Source organism: Canis lupus, chromosome 38 (genome assembly GCF_048164855.1).
Source record: "Canis lupus baileyi chromosome 38, mCanLup2.hap1, whole genome shotgun sequence".
NCBI classification, from domain to species: domain Eukaryota; kingdom Metazoa; phylum Chordata; class Mammalia; order Carnivora; family Canidae; genus Canis; species Canis lupus.
In genome coordinates this window covers 1,793,609-1,812,602 of record NC_132875.1, presented here as the reverse complement: position 1 = coordinate 1,812,602, position 18,994 = coordinate 1,793,609, and the positions used below count along the sequence as shown (strand labels likewise).

Here is an 18,994-nt window from a genome sequence, read left to right as displayed (position 1 = left end):
GAGGGTGGGGAGGGATCCTATTTCAGAATTGGAGATCTTCACAGAACTGGTTTTGCGGGGAATGGAGACGAGTAGAACCCTCTCTTCTTGCCCCACCTTCAAGGAACTGTGAACTTATGACTCTCTCTCTTTTCTGTCCCTCCCAAGAATTACAAATATCAGACTGCATTGCAGTTATTTGCTCGCTGAACGTGGGTCTCGCTCGCTAGGCGTGAGTTCTTGGAGAGCAAGGATGGTGTCATTTCTATTGGTGACTCACCTGCATCTTGCACAGTGGTCGGCGTGGAGCAGGTGCTCATAAGTATTGGCCGACAGTGAGAACAAATCAGCGGCGCCGAGCGGATGTCCCCTCTTTGGTCGCGTGGGGTGGTGGCTAGGAGTTGGCTGGATGTCTGCAATAACCTCCGTTATGCTGTCTTGCTCCCTCCAGATGACGTCTGTCGCCAAGGTGTACTACAGCCAGACCACTCAGACGGAGAGCCGGCCCCTCGTGGGCCCAGGGGTCCGGCGGCGCCGGGTCCTGACCAAGGACGGCCGCAGCAACGTGAGGATGGAGCACATCGCCGACAAGCGCTTCCTCTACCTCAAGGACCTGTGGACCACCTTCATCGACATGCAGTGGCGCTACAAGCTGCTGCTCTTCTCGGCGACCTTTGCAGGCACCTGGTTCCTCTTCGGCGTGGTGTGGTATCTGGTGGCTGTGGCCCACGGGGACCTGCTGGAGCTCGGCCCCCCGGCCAACCACACCCCCTGCGTGGTACAGGTGCACACGCTCACGGGGGCCTTCCTCTTCTCCCTCGAATCGCAGACCACCATCGGCTACGGCTTCCGCTACATCAGTGAGGAGTGCCCGCTGGCCATCGTGCTTCTGATTGCCCAGCTGGTGCTCACCACCATCCTGGAAATCTTCATCACGGGGACCTTCCTGGCAAAGATCGCCCGGCCCAAGAAGCGGGCGGAGACCATCCGGTTCAGCCAGCACGCGGTCGTCGCGGCCCACAACGGGAAGCCCTGCCTCATGATCCGAGTCGCCAACATGCGGAAGAGCCTCCTCATCGGCTGCCAGGTGACGGGCAAGCTGCTTCAGACCCACCAGACCAAAGAGGGCGAGAACATCCGGCTCAACCAGGTCAACGTGACTTTCCAGGTCGACACGGCCTCGGACAGCCCCTTCCTCATTCTGCCCCTGACCTTCTACCACGTGGTAGATGAGACCAGTCCCTTGAAAGACCTCCCCCTGCGCAGTGGCGAGGGTGACTTCGAGCTGGTGCTGATCCTCAGTGGGACGGTGGAGTCCACCAGTGCCACCTGCCAGGTGCGCACGTCCTACCTGCCGGAGGAGATCCTCTGGGGCTACGAGTTCACCCCGGCCATCTCGCTGTCCGCCAGCGGCAAATACATCGCTGACTTCAGCCTTTTTGACCAGGTGGTGAAAGTGGCCTCCCCTGGCGGCCTCCGCGACAGCGCTGTCCGCTACGGAGACCCTGAGAAGCTCAAGTTGGAGGAGTCGTTAAGGGAACAAGCGGAGAAGGAGGGCAGCGCCCTGAGCGTGCGCATCAGCAACGTCTGACGGCCTGGTTTCCCGCCTCCCCGTCCCTCTGGTGTGTCCTCTGTCGGCGTCCTGGGGGAAGGCCGTCATCCCGGCTTCCCGGAGGGCCCCAGAAGCACCCATCCTCCGCCCCCTCTGCTTTAACCTGGCGGCCCGCGGGTAGGCGAGGCCACCTGGAGTCCCAGCTTTCCTTCCAGTGTCCCCTGCACCCTCCCCCAAGATACACAACCCCCCCGACGCCGGGAGGGGGGTGGAGAGGGAAGATTAGGCTGCAGTGGCCCAGGACGCCTCAGCCATGCTTGGAGACTCACATTAGGAGGACAGTGCAGTTGGATGGATAGACTCCCCCCCCCTCCCGCCGCCATCCAGGTTTGGCGATCTGAGGCCGCAGCCCCCACCCCCTCTCGTTCCCCACATGGCTAGTTCCCTGGGGCAAGACTCTGATGGTCCTTTTGGGGTCTGTGCCTCGAGATATAAGGCAATCTGGGTGAATCCCTCCCGGGTCCTCTACCAACCTCTGTTGAAAGAAGTCAGGGTTTTTCAGGGTGGTTCACTTCTGCCGGCAAATTCTGACTATAACCCAGGAGCTTGGTCACCAGTTTTCCCCCGTTTTGTCCAGTGGGACCTTCCCTTAGGATACCCGGTTCTCCCTTAGCTGCCTCTGCTCCCAGAGACCTGGGGCCGACGCAGGAAATAGGCCCCGGGCAGCACCGCACCTGCACGCGTCCTGGAATCAGACCTCTGCAGAGCTCTTGTCCAAATCCCTGACGCTCTTCCGCAGACAGCCCAGGGAGCATGTGTTGCCCTGTGGCCTGTGGATGGGATGGCCCTGCCAGCAGGTCCCCAGGCCCCCCAGAGAGGTCTGGAGAGATGTCCCAGACATTTACAGGACATGGATCCCCTGGGAAAGTGCCACTGACCCTACCGTGAGGGAGGAGGAGTAAGCTCTCAGATTTCCAGCCGGCTGTGTGGAGCCCCGGGGACCCGGCGGTGCTTTATTGGGGTTTGGGCCGGGGCAGAACTGTGTGGCTGGTGGACAGCATTGTCCCTGACACCCCTGCCTGTGCTCCTCTGACAAGTGCCAGCTATTTTGTTAGGCAACGCTGGGAGGGAAGGAGACTACACGCCTCCTGATCCAATAACCAGGGTCTCCCTTAGCCATTCCTGAGACTTGGCATAGAGGGTCCCCAACCCCATCTCCTCTCCCCCGCAAGGACGCCACTTCCAGGTGAGTCAGAGGGCACACTTCAGGACATCAACCTCAGGCCGTTCCTTGGTCCCTGGTGGGGGCTGCGCGAGGGGCTGAGAAGGGTGTACGGGCACCAGAATTTTCTCTAAAGCCCCAAATCCCAAAAGTGCCTCCACCGACAGTGGCTTGGCATAGGGTCCCTGCACGAACCGTGGACCCGGTCAGTTGTTACAAGCCACACACTTCCCAGAACGCGTCCACGCGCCTGGGGCTGGATCCACGGTCACCTCAGGATCTGCATAAGATCCTCTCATGTGTGTCTTTCCTTGAACTCCGCTGACTCCGACCTGAAGACCCTTCATTCTTCACTGACCGTACACCCCACCCACCAGCACTCCCAAGCTCTCAAGGGAACAAGACCCAGGAAAACGTGAAAATCTGACACACAGAATGGAAGGCAAAGAGCCAGTGTCTGGGCTCCCAACTTTATTCAACATTAGACTTACCAGATTTCTTCCAGGGTGGGGGGTCGCAGTTCTGGCGTGAGCGTGAGCGTGAGCGCGTGTGCACCGGGACGCCTCCTCCACCAGCAAGCCGTCCTCCCCTAGCTTCCTCTGCACACAACTGCATCCCTCCTGAGGGTCTGGAATCCCTTCTCCCTGGTCCCCTGCTGTCGGCTCCAGGCCCCCAGGCTGCTCAGATTCTTGCTTAACACAATGAGGACATTTTCTGACTTAACTGTTTTTGATTTTGCTCTGCGACCCCAGACTTTGCTCTAAGCTGCACTTTAACGAGTCCTACTATCCTCTTAATACAGCCCGGCTTCGTCTGCCACAGGCCTCCCCAGAGGACAGTGCCCCCCACCCGCACCCTCCCCGGCTCCGCACAGCCTCTTCCTCGGAGCTGAAATCCTTCTGCAGGCTATCGGACGAGCTTCGGGAGCAGCCAGGTCCTGTGGGACGTGGGCCCCTGACCACACCAACCGTAGACTGGAACGTCAGGGAGCGCTCGGCACCCACGGGAACAGGAGAGTCCCCACGGGCAAAACAACAGATGGGAGAGGGCACTCAGGGTGTGACGACGACGATGACGGGGGTGGTGCTGACGGACCTCGCGAAACCCGCGAGACCAGTGTCCCCTGGACCAGCAGACGAGACGGAGGCGGAGGCTCGGGAAGTGGGACGTGGTACATAGGGAGGCTGACCCGAGGAGAGAGACCGAGAGAGTATGTGCATGTAGAGAGATGTCTATGGATGTACATAGGACCAAACATGTGGAATGTACAGAAAGGAGATCGTAGCACGGGGCGGATACCCGGCTCTGGGTTCGGGGTCGGACTCCCCGGGTTTCCAGACCTGTGCCCGGTGATCCTGGTTTGCACGTGCAAGCGGGACAGCTGAGGAGGCTTTCGGGTTTGATGGCGGGAGAGGGAGGCGTGGAGGCCGCTCCTCAGAGGAGGAGATGCCCACTGAGGCTGGGGATACTCCCCGCACCCAGGCCCGGGAGGGAGGAGGGAGCGGGAGGACTCGGGCGGCCGCTCGGCCACGGGCACCTAGAACCCACCTACGCCGCGCTCCACCCCGGCAGTGTCTTGTCACTGTAGCACTTTGGTTTTAAAATAAAAGCACCTTCTGCGTCCTTTTCTGGAAGTGTACTGCACGCCCCCTTCCTCCGCGGGCCCTGCCGGGACGCCCCCACCTGGACTCCGCGAGCCGGGACCACGAGCTGCTGGGCCCACAGCCGGCCTGCGGCTGCCCAGATGCTCCCGGGACCTGGGGCGTGCGGGCCTGGTGCGGGCTTGGGGGGAGCCCCAGGGGGACAGTCCCCCGAGAGGCTCCGGGTGTCCTCCGCCCCACCTCGTCCCCACCACCCGGCTCCACCAGCTAACAGGACCATCCAGGGATGCCCGAGGCCCAGCAGAGCAGAGAAGTCGGCTACCCCCCTGCTCCGAGGGGCGCCGGGAGCCTCGCGCACCTGTGCACCTGTGCGCTCACGCGCTCCCCTTGTAGGGTCAGCAGGGGCCGCCGGCTTGGTCAGGACGGCGGTCCGTCCCCACGTCAGGGACTAAACCGGGCCAGAGTCACCCACGGAACAGGGACGGAGGAGCTCGTTTGGTTAATTTTACTTTAGTCTCTGCAGAAGAAGCTGCTGAATAAAAAACAGCACGGAGCTGTTTTTCCTCTAGCTTCTCGTAGACACGGAAGCTGGTCCTGGTGTGGGGCTGCCCGCAGGCCTACCAGGGGCGCAGCCAGCCCTCCCTCGGCCGTGGCTCCCTCCTTAACCCCGGGATCCTTTAGCAGAAGACCCCTTCACACCGAGTTTTTAAAGGATTAACAGAAGAAAAAAGTCACGGTTTAGCAATCTATCGATATCCAATCGGCTCGGCTCAATCCAGGAATGTTGCTTCAGATCCTATGCCGTCCCTCCCAGCCAGATTCACGTGCCCCATGTCCCTTCCACACTACTGGGTCTGGACATTCCCTCGTGATCCCCGAGGCTCTATAAGCCTCTTCGTTTCATTGCTGGGCATTTTGCCCCAACATTCAAAGAGATGGATTTCCCTTCTACTCTTATCCATCCTTTACCTGGAAGGCCTGGTTGTCAACAGCCAGCCCTGAACCCTCTCTGATGCTTGCTAATGCATCCCAGAGTCACCAACCTCTGTTCCCCAGAAAAGGAAGGACAGAGGGAGGGGGAGGAGGGAGAAAACGCGGGGTCTCATCGTCATCAACAGATACTTACCTACAGCATTCAGGCAACACTGGTTCAGGGATGAGTCACAAGACATATGAGATAGAGGAAATATGAAATACACAGTCCCTTATGCTTTGATTAGGCTTTGAAGAGACTCGCAAACTTGTGAGGAAAACAAGGTAAGTCGCACACACCGAGGGCATACCACAAACGTCAGGGAGGGCAACAAGCACAGGCCAAGGGCCAGATAAACCACCACCAACACGTTCTCAAGAGTGAGACGCGTGTGGAAAATACCTCCCGGGGACAGGCACTAGGCTAGGGAAGGTATCCATCTGTGAGGTCTGGTTAGAACACGTGTGACATGAGACTCAAGAAAAGTCATCAAATACTGAGTTCCTATTACCTGGAAGGTACCATTCAGGTATAGAAGGACATTGAACACACGATGCACGCCCTAGGGAGGTACATTCTCACTGGGCTTTGCACCTGCTGTTCTTCGCTGGAAACCCCTCCTGCCCGCTGCCCTCAGCCTTGCTCACTCTTACTTACCATGCCCATCTCAGCCGGAAATGCTGGTTAAAAGCTGTGGTGGCACCGCCTACCCGTCTTTCATAGCACTTACCAGAGCAGCAATTTGACTTGTGAATTTATTTGACGGATGCCTGTCTCTCTCACTAGACTTTAAGTGTCGTGTGAATGGAATTCATGTCAGTGTTTGGTCATCAGTACAGCCTGGAGCTTCGCCCAGGACCTGCACCTTTGATGCCCCGTAAATGTAGCAGAGCAAGGGAAGTGGGAGGGAATTGTCTCACGTTCACACAGCTAGTACACAGAGGAGCTCGTGTGCTTGTTAAGTATCCATTAAAGATTTAGGTAACATATTTCATAAGACATGACATAATTAACTGTCAAAAAAAAAAAAACCAAACTAGTACAATAAACTCCACAGTTTTGGAAGGGGGAAAATTATTTGCACTAGTTAAGGTCTAGGGAGAGTTTTGAGGAGTTGAAGTTAGACTCCAGTACCAAAGGACAAATAGTATTTAAAGGGAACACAGGGGGAAAAAAGGAAAAAAAGGAAAAAAGAAAAGAAAAAGATAAAGGAAAAAGGAAAAAGGCAAAGACAAAAGGGATCCTTTGTAGGTGATACAGCAGGAACAAAAGTACCATAGGACGAAAGCACAGGGCATAGCTAAAGGATGGGTAATAAACCTAGAATAGAGGGTTTTACAGGCGAATAGATTGAAAAGGCAGGGTCACAGAGGGACTCAATGTCAGCCTAAATGGTCTTTTTTTTTTTTTTTTTCTATAGGCAATTGGGAGCCATTGGAGATATCTGGAGGAAAGAATCTAATAAAGTACTGTTTATGAACATCAAGTTAGCCGTAGAATTGAGAGACAGGAGATGCTAAGCCAGTTAGGAGGCTTGCAAAAGCTTGGGGGAGAGGTAATTGCCACAGATCCTGGTGTAGTGGAGGTGGTCGGTATGTATCATTAATTAAATGAGTTGTTGAAGGTCTGGGTTAAATTCAACGAAAAGAATTTAGAACAGGTTCAAAAGGAAATTACAAAGCAGGCAATGTAAGCAAGGTCTAAAAAAACAAAACAAAGAAAGTGACTAAATCAGCCGGGACTCTAGCAGAAAACAGAGGGTATACTTAAAGAGCTAATAGGGGTAGGATTTAAGGAAGGGGTTATTTATAAAGGTGTGGGCAGGGCTAAGAAGCCAACAAGGGATGGTGAGGCACCCAGGGACTCCCCACGGCAGGAGAGTCTTTACCAGTCTTAAGCCTGGCAGGATGGTTACTGGAAACTGGTGAGAGTTGTAGCCAAGGCAGGGGGCTGTCGCCCCAGTGGAAGCCATGGTCTCAGGCAGCAGGACTCAGCCACGGCCAAAGACCCGCTAGTGCCTCCCCCTGGCCTAAGCTAACGGGCAGCCAGAGGGCAGGGAAGACTGCGTGATGCTGGCCAGCACAAGGCAAAGAAGATGGAGAGTCGATCTGGAAAGGTCAGTATCCCGACCGAGGTCGAGGTCACTGGCTAAGGATGCTGGGGACAATCTACGCCTGGGTGTAGCTGGCTCTATTAGGGCAAAAGCCTGGAGGCAGACAGGAAAGGGGGGCGGATTAGAAGAACTCTTAAGTAATAGTTAAGAGGTAACCAACAGCTGAGCATCTCAAAAAACTGCAGCGCTTTTGGAAAGAGGTGAGAAACAGAATCCCTAAGCCCAGTTGCAGAAAGCTCAGGATGGGCTCCTGAAAGCCTGGGATGCTTCTGTCCCGCCTCGAAACCGTAACGGAAGTCGGGCCTCTCTGTCCAAGTTCTGTTCCTGGCCTCCAGTCCTTTCTTCAGTTCCACAACTGCTTCCTGTATCTCCCTCCTTGGACTTCAGTGATCCAAGCAGAGTTCGTTTTGATTAGCTGTTTCCTGTTTCCTTATCTGCCCAATTAGGTGTCTTCCACCTACCTAGTAGGTAAGCTCCATGGGGTCGGGTTGGTCGAAGCCTTTCTGCGAGACACCTAAACCAACCCTGCCGGAGGAACCGTTCCTTAGGTAATCCTTAGACACCCACCTTCCATATCCTCTATTCTCTGGGATTAAGCCTCACTTAGCTATCGCCGGCGGAGAGAATAATCAGTGCTGGACTCATTGTGACAGTGAATATCAGAAAGATTCAGACAAGGGATCGAATCAGAGAAGGCAGAGAAGTAAATCAGAATTCATCATTGACATTTTATTTGCAGGTCAGCCACACAGTAGTTAGAAATAATCTGGGCCACACGGACCTGCTTTTGTGTTCCAGCTGTTGTCGCATTAGTTGATGATGCGACTTAGGAAAATGACTTCACCTCCTAAGTCTTGATTTCTTCATTTGTGAAGGTAGCATATCCACCTTACACGGCAAGTATTTAGCACGATGCCTGACACCCTGCAAATAAGTCCTTAACAAAGCCTTAACTGGCTCTTGGAAATCCTCCTCGTCATTATCAGCATGGTGATGTGCTGCCCTGTATGTGTAGCTACTATACTGCAAAAGAGGTTAAAAGTAACTACCTACGTGACGTATATAATTACAATAAGGCACATAAAAGGAGAAAAAGATACCAGAATATGAATAAGGAATGTATCCGACTAACATGGTCCATCCAAAGGATGAATGTAACTTGTAGGATGGGGGGTGGGCAGTCCTGGGAGCTGCATGTAGAGGCTGAAGGGAGTCATCGACTCTCTTTATTCTGGTGGAGAAAACTTCCCCTAGGAAGCCAGGTCAATCTGTAAAATCAACTAAATCAGGATTTTCTGGACATTTATAATGTGCCTAAAACTGCAACAAATTAGGAGCAACTAAAAAAAAACACACACACACACACACACACACAACTAAGGATAAGATATAATCCCTAACCTCAAAAACCCTGCGGTTTCACTGAAAAGGTTATGAATATCACCTAAAATGAATTATGGTATTCACAATTTTTTAAAAAAAGATTTTATTTATTCATGAGAGACACAGAGAGAGGCAGAGACCCAGGCAGAGGGAGAAGCAGGCTCCCTGCAGGGACCCCGATGCGGGACTCGATCCCAGGACCCTGGGGTCACGACCTGAGCCACAGGCAGGTGCTCAACCTCTGAGCCACCCAGGCGCCCATGGCATTTGCAATTCTGCATACGAAGTGCAATACGTGCCCATAGAAGGGAAAGAGCTAATGTGCAGGAGGCCCTGGTGGGAAATTCAGGGAAGCAGGGGTTAGAGTTGGGTGGGGGACGGGGGTAGAGCTTCAGACGGGTAAAGATGTTGGAAAGACAGTTGGACTGGGAGTTGGGGGCGCTCCCGGGAATGCCCTCCAGAGGGACTCTGGCAAGAGGACCCCCGAAGTAAATTCAACCTTACCGAGTGCCCACTGTGAGTCTGCTAAGGCGCTGACACTGCGGTACAGAAAAAAACAAGATCATCTCCGTTCTCAGGGTCCTGATGGAAAACAAGGAAAGAGGGAACAAAAAAATCAGGTGTCTGGGTGCCTGGGCGGCTCAGGTCATGATTCTCATCGGCTCCCTGCGAGCCAGGAGTCTCCCTCTCCCTCTGCCTCCCCCTGCCCCTGCCCGTGCTCACTCTCTCTCTCCCCCAAATAAATAAGTACAATCTTTAAACAATCTGGAGTCACAAGGCACTGTGACAAACGCCGTGATGAACAGTCATTTCGAGCAGCCCTGGTGGCGCAGTGGTTTAGCGCGGCCTGCAGCCTAGGGTGTGATCCTGGAGACCCTGGATCGAGTCCCACATCAGGCTCCCTGCATGGAGCCTGCTTCTCCCTCTGCCTGTCTCTCTCTCTCTCTCTCTCTCTCTGTGTCTCAATCAATCAATCAATCTTAAAAAAAAAAGAAGGGTCATCTCTGAAGAGAGGGTGGGGCGCTGGGACAGGGCTGGGGGTGGGCGGGGTCTTCGGTGTGGGTGAGCCTCTAGAGCCTGGGGCCCTGGCACCGTGGTGGAGGGGAGGCAAGAACGGTGCTCAGTGGCCACTCAGGTGGGCACTCGGCAGGCGCTCCCTGGGCACTCAGCGGGCACTCGGGGCACTCAGTGGGCGCTCAGGTGGGCACTCGGCGGGGGCTCAGGTGGGCACTTGGCAGGCACTAAGGCAGGCGCTCAGGTGGGTACTTAGTGGGTGCTCAGGTGGGTACTTGGCGGGCGCTCAGGCGGGCACTCAGCGGGGACTCAGGTGGGCACTCGGCAGGCGCTCAGGCGGGCACTCGGTGGGCACTCCCTGCGCATTCGCCGGGCGCTCCACGGGCACTCGGCGGGCACTGGGAAGGTGCTCAGGCCGGCACTCGGCGGGGGCTCAGGTGGGCACTCGGCAGGCGCTCAGGTGGGCACTTGGTGGGCACTCGGCGGGCGCTCAGGCGGGCACTCAGGTGGGCACTCGGTGGGCACTCCCTGGATATTCGCCGGGCGCTCCACGGGCACTCAGGTGGGCAGTCGGCGGGTGCTCCGTGGGCTCAGGTGGGCGCTCAGCGGGCGCTCAGGCGGGCACTCGGTGGGCACTGGGAAGGTGCTCAGGCCGGCACTCGGCGGGGGCTCAGGTGGGCACTCGGCAGGCGCTCAGGTGGGCACTTGGTGGGCACTCGGCGGGCGCTCAGGCGGGCACTCAGGTGGGCACTCGGTGGGCACTCCCTGGATATTCGCCGGGCGCTCCACGGGCACTCAGGTGGGCAGTCGGCGGGTGCTCCGTGGGCTCAGGTGGGCGCTCAGCGGGCGCTCAGGCGGGCACTCGGTGGGCACTGGGAAGGTGCTCAGGCCGGCACTCGGCGGGGGCTCAGGTGGGCACTCGGCAGGCGCTCAGGTGGGCACTTGGTGGGCACTCGGCGGGCGCTCAGGCGGGCACTCAGGTGGGCACTCGGTGGGCACTCCCTGGATATTCGCCGGGCGCTCCACGGGCACTCAGGTGGGCAGTCGGCGGGTGCTCCGTGGGCTCAGGTGGGCGCTCAGCGGGCGCTCAGGCGGGCACTCGGTGGGCACTGGGAAGGTGCTCAGGCCGGCACTCGGCGGGGGCTCAGGTGGGCACTCGGCAGGCGCTCAGGTGGGCACTTGGTGGGCACTCGGCGGGCGCTCAGGCGGGCACTCAGGTGGGCACTCGGTGGGCACTCCCTGGATATTCGCCGGGCGCTCCACGGGCACTCAGGTGGGCAGTCGGCGGGTGCTCCGTGGGCTCAGGTGGGCGCTCAGCGGGCGCTCAGGCGGGCACTCGGTGGGCACTGGGAAGGTGCTCAGGCCGGCACTCGGCGGGGGCTCAGGTGGGCACTCGGCAGGCGCTCAGGTGGGCACTTGGTGGGCACTCGGCGGGCGCTCAGGCGGGCACTCAGGTGGGCACTCGGTGGGCACTCCCTGGATATTCGCCGGGCGCTCCACGGGCACTCAGGTGGGCAGTCGGCGGGTGCTCCGTGGGCTCAGGTGGGCGCTCAGCGGGCGCTCAGGCGGGCACTCGGCGGGCACTGGGAAGGTGCTCAGGCCGGCACTCGGCGGGGGCTCAGGTGGGCACTCGGCAGGCGCTCAGGTGGGCACTTGGTGGGCACTCGGCGGGCGCTCAGGTGGGCACTCGGTGGGCACTCCCTGGATATTTGCCGGGCGCTCCACGGGCACTCAGGTGGGCAGTCGGCGGGTGCTCCGTGGGCTCAGGTGGGCGCTCAGCGGGCGCTCAGGCGGGCACTCGGCGGGCACTGGGAAGGTGCTCAGGCCGGCACTCGGCGGGGGCTCAGGTGGGCACTCGGCAGGCGCTCAGGTGGGCACTTGGTGGGCACTCGGCGGGCGCTCAGGCGGGCACTCAGGCGGGCGCTCAGGCGGGCACTCAGGCGGGCACTCAGGTGGGCACTCGGTGGGCACTCCCTGGATATTCGCCGGGCGCTCCACGGGCACTCAGGTGGGCAGTCGGCGGGTGCTCCGTGGGCTCAGGTGGGCGCTCAGCGGGCGCTCAGGCGGGCACTCAGGCGGGCACTCGGCGGGCGCTCAGCGGGCGCTCGGGTGGGCCTCAGGTGGAGGCGCCCGGATGCCTCCAGGCGTTAACACCCGAAGGGTCGCGCGCCGGCGGGCGGCGGGGAGGCTCCGGGGACCCGGGGCAGCTGACAGCCGCAGCCGCGTTGCGGGCCCCCTCCCGGCCGCCCTCCCGCCCTCCCGCCCTCCCCGCGGCGCCCCCGGCCAGGACACGGCCGCCAGCTCCCGGGGCTGCACACAGGGGCGCCCGCCGCCCCCCGGAGCCCCGCTGGCGGGCGAGCTGCGCACCTGGCGGCCGGACGCCCCCCGCCCCCTCCGGCGTCTCAGGCTCGGGGGCCGCGGCGGGAAGGGCGGAGCAGAGCAGAGCAGGGCAGAGCAGAGCAGCGGGGCGCCGCGGCCAGACGCGGAAGTCCCGCCCCCGCCGCAGGAAGCCAATCCGGAGGGAGAGAACGGCGGCGTGGCTCCTCCCCCGGAAGCGGGGCGGGGCGTGGGCGGGGCGCGCGCGTCGGGGGCGGGGCTCCCTGCCGGAAGCGGCCGCGGCGCGGGGGCGCGGGGCTTCGGGGCTGCGGGGGGCGGGCGCGGGCGGGGGATGGGCCGGGCCCTGAGCCTGCGGGTGCGGCCCGCCGGGGTGTTCGGCGCGGCCTTCGTGGCGCGGGTGGCCCTGGTGCTGTACGGCGCCTTCCAGGACCGGGCGCTGCTCGTGCGCTACACGGACGTGGACTACCGGGTGTTCACGGACGCCGCGCGCTTGCTGTCGCAGGGCCGCTCCCCGTACCTGCGCGCCACCTACCGCTACACGCCGCTGCTGGCCTGGCTGCTGACGCCCAACGTGCACCTGTGCGAGCCGTTCGGGAAGCTGCTGTTCATCAGCTGCGACCTGCTGGCCGCCTGGCCGCTCTACCGCCTGCTGCTCCTGCGCGGGCTGGGCCGGCGCGGGGCCTGCGGCTACTGCGCCCTGTGGCTGCTGAACCCCCTCCCCATGGCGGTGTCCAGCCGCGGCAACGCGGACGCGCTGGTGGCGGCGCTGGTGCTGGCGGCGCTGTACCTGCTGGCGCGCGGGCGGCTGGCGTGCGCCGCCGTGGCCTACGGGCTCGCCGTGCACCTGAAGCTGTACCCGGTGACCTACATCCTGCCCATCGCGCTGCACCTGCGGCGGGGCGCGCCCCCGCCCGCGCCCGCGCCCGCGCCCCGCCGCGCCCGTGCGTCCGCGCTGCTCCGGGCGCTGTGCAGCCGCGCGGTGCTGCTGTTCGCCGCGGTGGCCGGGCTCACCTTCTGCGCCCTGAGCCTCGGCTTCTACCGCCGCTACGGCTGGGAGTTCCTGGAGCACACCTACCTGTACCACCTGACGAGGCGGGACATCCGGCACAACTTCTCGCCCTACTTCTACATGCTGTACCTGACGGCCGAGAGCCCGTGGAGCCCTGCGCTGGGCGTCGCCGCCTTCCTGCCGCAGCTGCTGCTGCTCTCGGCCGCGTCCCTGGCCTACTACAGGGACCTCGCCTTCTGCTGTTTCCTGCACACGGCGATCTTCGTGACTTTCAACAAGGTCTGCACCTCCCAGTACTTCCTCTGGTACCTCTGCCTGCTGCCCCTTGTGATGCCGCAGGTGAGGATGCCCTGGAAACGCGCCGCCGGCCTCCTGGTGCTGTGGTTCGTCGGGCAGGCCTTGTGGCTGGCGCCCGCCTATCTCCTGGAGTTCCAGGGAAAGAACACCTTTCTGTTTATCTGGTTGGCCGGTTTGTTCTTCTTCCTCATCAACTGTTGCATCCTAATTCAGATCATTTCCCATTACAAGGAGGAACCCCCGGCAGAGAGAGTCAAATGCGACTGAGTATGGTCCGGTTCTTCTGCCCAGCGTTGTTACATTCTGATTGTCCCCAGTGGACCAGAACAGAGCCTTGGAAAACATTTTTGAACATCGCTGTGCGCCCTACTGAACACTGAGTGTGGAGCGTAAAACCCTGTTCTGGGGCAGCCCTGGGGGGCTCAGCAGTTTAGCACCTGTCTTCGGCCCAGGGCGTGACCCTGGAGGCCCGGGATGGAGTCCTGCCTCCGGCTCCCTGCATGGAGCCTGCTTCTCCCTCTGCCTGTGTCTCTGCCTCTTTCTCTCTCTCTGTCATGAATAAACAAATCTTAAAAAAAAAAAAAAAAAAAAAAAAAAAAAAAAAACAACCCTTTTCCAACAAAAATTAAAAGGCACGGTTGCCTTATTTGTAAAGGGGACTCAATGATTGAGGTCTGCCTTCAGGAAATCTTCAGACTCATTTATCTGGGACATGATGGGAAGTCAAGGTTACTTGTTTGAAAATGGGAAGTCTGATGAAACTATCAGATGCTAAAAGATTTTTGTAGAGAAATAGAGGAATGTAGTCAGAGACCTAAGAGCTAAGCCAGTATTTGTACCAGTTACACTATATTGCAGTTGGAAGCTTTTTCTTCTTAAATCCTTCTCCATAGCTGTGAAAATTCCAAGACTGATCCTACTGTGCAGCTTTTAGATGTCAAGTGTCAAATAATACCACTGTGCTTAGGATGGGAGAGTCCATTCTGTATTAAAAGTGGGGGCTTAAAAAAAAAGTGGGGGCTTAGAAAAAGAGGCCAAAAATTTACATTGTGATCATGTTTCACATATTTGTTTGATTATTTAGTTTTTCAGCACTTAGTCTCAGTGGCATTAGAATACCATTTGGTTTTTTACAGAAAGGATTAAATTAAAATTCACCCATCGTCCAACTTAAGTCATTACATATTTTAAATAGCATCTTGCTTTTGATATTTGATATTTGTAGTCCACTAACTTTAGGGACACTTTAGTGTTCTCTTATAGCTCTTTGTTTTTAATTTTCTGATTGCCTGTAGAGTATTTTTCATATGGAATTTAACTTAATCAAATGTCACATGTTTTATGAAAATGAAAGTTAGATTTTAAGTGGTACAAAATATAATTGTTAGTAAGGCATTTCCCAGCTTAAAAATACCCCACTTAAGAAAATTCCATGGTGAAACTAAAGACTTATGTGGAGGCTCGGGAAAGCCTAAGAAACATCCTAAGTAGACATTAGTCTTTTAGACCAGGAACTTGAGGGAGAGGATGTGGAAATCGGAGGCTTTGGTGAGCAGATCCATTTCCTGTGTTACTATAATATTTCTAGGGAAGAACTGCTTTCAACGGACATCTTTCACGCAGATGGAAACACTTTCAAATGTATATGTGGAAGCATAAGGAAAGTGCCACATACTTAGTTAACAAGTCTGTGTAGAAACTCTTTCAACTAAGATCTTCCTTCAAGGAAACAGAAACTTTTTCAAATATTGGAAACGTAAGGAAAGTGCCATATACTTAACTCAGTGCCACAGGTCTGTGTAACAAGTTTCAAACAAGCAACGTAAAACAGTTTTTTTTTTTTAACATACCCCATCTTGGTTGGGGACTTCCTAACACTCTAAAATGCAATAGCAATAATAGGAGTTGAGTTTATGATTGTGGTTTTAAAAGATGAGTAATTTAGCAACATTGTTCTTTCATAGTAAAAAACAAAAACAACCTCAGAGAAGTAGAATATTTCATATTGGTTTAGGCCAAGAAAGACTTTGAGAATAAGATGTGTATAGGCTGAACATAAATAAGAGTGCTATTACAGGCAGCACTTCTTTGATGGCTACCTTTTGGGACCTGCCATTAGAAAGAAGGGAAGAATGGGTGGTTTTGCAGGGGTTGTTGTTAGGTGAAAAGAGCAGAGAGCATTAATTGTTGAGGACAGTGACTTTTCTTACAGCATCTAGTCTCATATCCTACATTAGCTCTTATCTTGAGAGCTCTTTGTATATGATTGTTCACTAGTGGCCTTCCAGCCATGACATTCTTACCATTTTTTTTTCATTCTTTTATAATATTTACTTTTTTTTTTTTTTTCTTGTACAACTGGTGGGAAGAGGGTGGGAAACAATTCCAGCATCCCGATATAATTGTCTTATCAGCGCCACCGGTATAATGGTATCATGCAAGATTCCCAGTATAATTGTCTTTTTGGTATTCCTGTGTTTTAGATAATCATCAGTATATTCCCTTCTTAATTTCATAATCCTGTTTACTTTAGTATTCTTCTTTTGTAGCAGCTTACTCCTTACTTACATTGAAATCGCTGAATAACATTCCATGACATGGATATTCATGTTGTAAACGTGTCACTCTTCCATGGTTAAACCTTTAAAATTGCTTCTAATTTTTAATGTTCTAAATAAGACTTTAAAAATTTCCCATGTTTTATTATTATTTTAAAAAAGATTTTATGTATTTATTTACTTGAGAGAGAAAGCAAGAGAGGGTGCTTATGAGGGAGGAGGAGGAGGGAGAGAATCTCAAGCAGTTTCCATGCAGAGTGCAAAGCCCAACCAGGGGCTTGATCTTACCACTGAAATCATGACCTGAGCTGAAATCAAGAGTTGGATGTTTAACTGACTGAGCCACCCAGTCGCCCCTAACGTTTTCCACATTTTAGATCATTCCCTTAATGTTGTCAGAATGTTACAGTATTCTTAGAAGTCAGTAGAGTTCTGCTGGGTCTTTGGAGAGCTTTTTTTTTTTTGGAGAGCTTCAAATGCATAAGCTGCCCTGCAGGAAATTCTCTACCAAAGAACTGTAGGCATTTCTCAAAAGCTGTAGAGTATTTGTAGCTCATATGCTGCAAAACATTTATAAATTAATTAATTCATGAAATGATTTTAATTTGTCTCTTGAGGACTTTATTTTTTTTTCATTTTTTTCTGGTTTTATAAACCCTGTCTTCTTTTCACTTGTAGTCCTTTTGAATTTTTTAAAAAATTTATTTATTCATTAAAGACAGAGAGAGAGAAAGAGGCAGAGACACAGGCAGAGGGAGAAGCAGGCTCCCTGCAGGGAGCCCGACGTGGGACTCCATCTCAGGACTCCAGGATCACGCCCTGGGCCGAAGGCAGGCACTAAATCACTGAGCCACCCAGGGATCCCCCACTTGTAGTCCTTTTGGATTCCTTATTAGTTCTTTAAGAATACCTTAAAATTGTGTAGGACTTTCCCTTATTTCCAAGAGGACCTTGTAATTTATTTTTTCAGTAGTTGCCTTAATGTCTTCAAAATGTGGTCCTTAAATATCTCTAGATAAATTACCTGGATTAGATTCATCGGAAAGGCCAATACTCACCACCCCCTCCACCCACAGTCCAAGAATCTCTCTAAACCATTGATTGATTGATTGATTGAAGATTTTATTGGTTTATACGTGAGAGGCAGAGAGAGAGAGGCAGAGACACAGGCAGAGGGAGAAGCAGGCTCTAGGCAGGGAGCCCCGTGCGGGACTCGATCCTGGCACTCCAGGATCATGACTTGAACCAAAGGCAGACGTTCAACTGCTGAGTCACCCAGGTGCCCTAAAACCATAGATTTTAGGTACTGACTTCTTACGATTTGGCTGGATGACTCTGACATAATATTGTTTTCAAAAGTTGTATAGAACTTGTCTTTCAGTTACTTTTCTGCACTACCACCCAGTCCCAGCCAGCCGTACAATGAGTGAAGATGGAAAATTTCACCCGGGAAGGTCTCTAAATGCAACCCTCTGTTTTTGTTTTTATTCCCCAGTGCTTTATTATGAATAATTTTAAACATGACCCATAAACCTACCATTGAAATTAAACAATTAACATTTTGCCCTGTTTGTTTTTTTATACATGCTATTTTTATTTATTTGTATATATAACTTTTTCTGAACCATGTGAGGTTGCAAACATCGTTGAATTTTCAGTAAATGCATCACCATGCAGCTCCTAAAAATAGTCCTTTCTTTTTTTCTTTCTTTTCCACAGAAAGCCTAAAAATAATTTATTCCAGTAGATGGCAGAAATATGAAAGTCATCCTGAAAATATACTTTGGTGTAATTCTGTTGGGACAGATACTCCCTCTGAACATGCTCCCCTCCTGACTGCCTTGTCTTGTGACAGTTTTTAAACACTTTGGTGATTCCCATGTTGTGACCAGGCAGGAGTCATCTTCAAATTCACAGGATCCAAGGAGAGAGCAATGTGCTTCTCAGAAGAATAGCACCTTCTATCTCAGTAGAGTGCATGAACATTTTACAGAGTCAGCACAGTTTAGGTTAAGTAGGCACATAATTCATCAAAATGTAAAAAAAAAAGGCAACAGGAAAAAATACTGCATTGTAGAATAAGATACTCAAATATGGTGTGACTGTTTAAGGCAGGTGATGGCCCAAACAGGCAAGTCAAAGAAGGCGGTCTGGGTTTGGAGTTGATTTTGCATCTAGAGGAATTCTCTTCGTGACAAGAGATAGCAGCAAACTCAACAGGTTACCAACATGGTGATGGTAACTCCCCGGGTGGGACCCTTAGGGATGAACCAGGGCACACAGACGCCGACGAAGCCCCAGAACACGCTCATCACGATGAGGGGCACCGTGAGGCTGTTGTACGCCCTGGTTGCCGCAGAGCTGTGAACCCCTCCCCAGCCCCCTCACTTTGGTCCCACCCTAAAATAGTCCTTTCTTACAAAACCATAATATTGTTATCTAATGTAATTTAAACACCCTGACCATTTTCAAATTTCTCCCAATTATTTTGTGTTTATAACTCGTAAGTAAGAAGTCTGGATCTTCTCCTGGTCTTTAAAACTAAGAACTGTAGGGATTTACCTTCCACCAAAGTTGAACAAATAATTCTCTGCAAGTCTTTCTGTCTTCCTCCTAGGAGAACCCAGGGCAGGAATCATCCCTGGGAAGCTTTCTAGATACGAGACTCCATGCGTTTAGGTTGCTCATATCCACCTCTGCCCTGGTAATAGCTGATTGACTGACTCTACAGCTTGATGATGGTACGTTGTGGCCTTTCGTGATTAATTGATTTGGGCTCCTATTCCGCCGTAGACGTGTATATGGCTTTGGTTCCTTGTCACAGCGACACTTTACAGTTGGTATTTGTGATCCCATTTTATTGATGGACAAAGAGGCTCCAAGATCAGATGAGTCACCGCTAAGTGGCAGGGCTGGAATTTGGCGTGAGTTTTGCCTGCCTGCCCTACTCTGTTCA

General features: G+C 54.3%; 2 protein-coding genes and 1 long non-coding RNA gene across 5 annotated transcripts in view; 2 read left to right on the top strand and 1 right to left on the bottom strand.

Annotated features, from left to right (window-relative positions):
- KCNJ10 (potassium inwardly rectifying channel subfamily J member 10) overlaps positions 1 to 4,376 on the top strand; it is a 28,937-nt gene extending 24,561 nt beyond the window's left edge. For all 3 annotated transcript variants that reach the window (XM_072814866.1, XM_072814864.1, XM_072814865.1), the window contains one exon: positions 431 to 4,376. In XM_072814866.1, the coding sequence (XP_072670967.1) occupies positions 431 to 1,570 (1,140 nt within the window). In that variant the 3' untranslated portion in view covers positions 1,571 to 4,376. The remainder of the gene's footprint in view (positions 1 to 430) is intronic.
- Positions 4,377 to 8,148: 3,772 nt separating this feature from the next.
- On the bottom strand, positions 8,149 to 12,398 carry LOC140626682 (uncharacterized). Its single transcript, XR_012025728.1, has 2 exons — positions 12,205 to 12,398; positions 8,149 to 9,405 (listed from the first exon to the last, which is right to left on the bottom strand). It is a non-coding gene; the product is annotated as an uncharacterized lncRNA (long non-coding RNA).
- A 74-nt stretch (positions 12,399 to 12,472) lies between these two features.
- Positions 12,473 to 17,600, top strand: PIGM (phosphatidylinositol glycan anchor biosynthesis class M). Its single transcript, XM_072815013.1, has one exon. The coding sequence runs from the start codon at positions 12,506 to 12,508 to the stop codon at positions 13,745 to 13,747; it is 1,242 nt and encodes a 413-aa protein (XP_072671114.1). The 5' UTR covers positions 12,473 to 12,505; the 3' UTR covers positions 13,748 to 17,600.
- Positions 17,601 to 18,994: the final 1,394 nt, after the last annotated feature.

Bases quoted from the DNA above. Each gene is read 5' to 3' on its own strand.
- PIGM (XM_072815013.1), top strand. From the start codon at position 12,506: ATGGGCCGGGCCCTGAGCCTGCGGGTGCGGCCCGCCGGGGTGTTCGGC.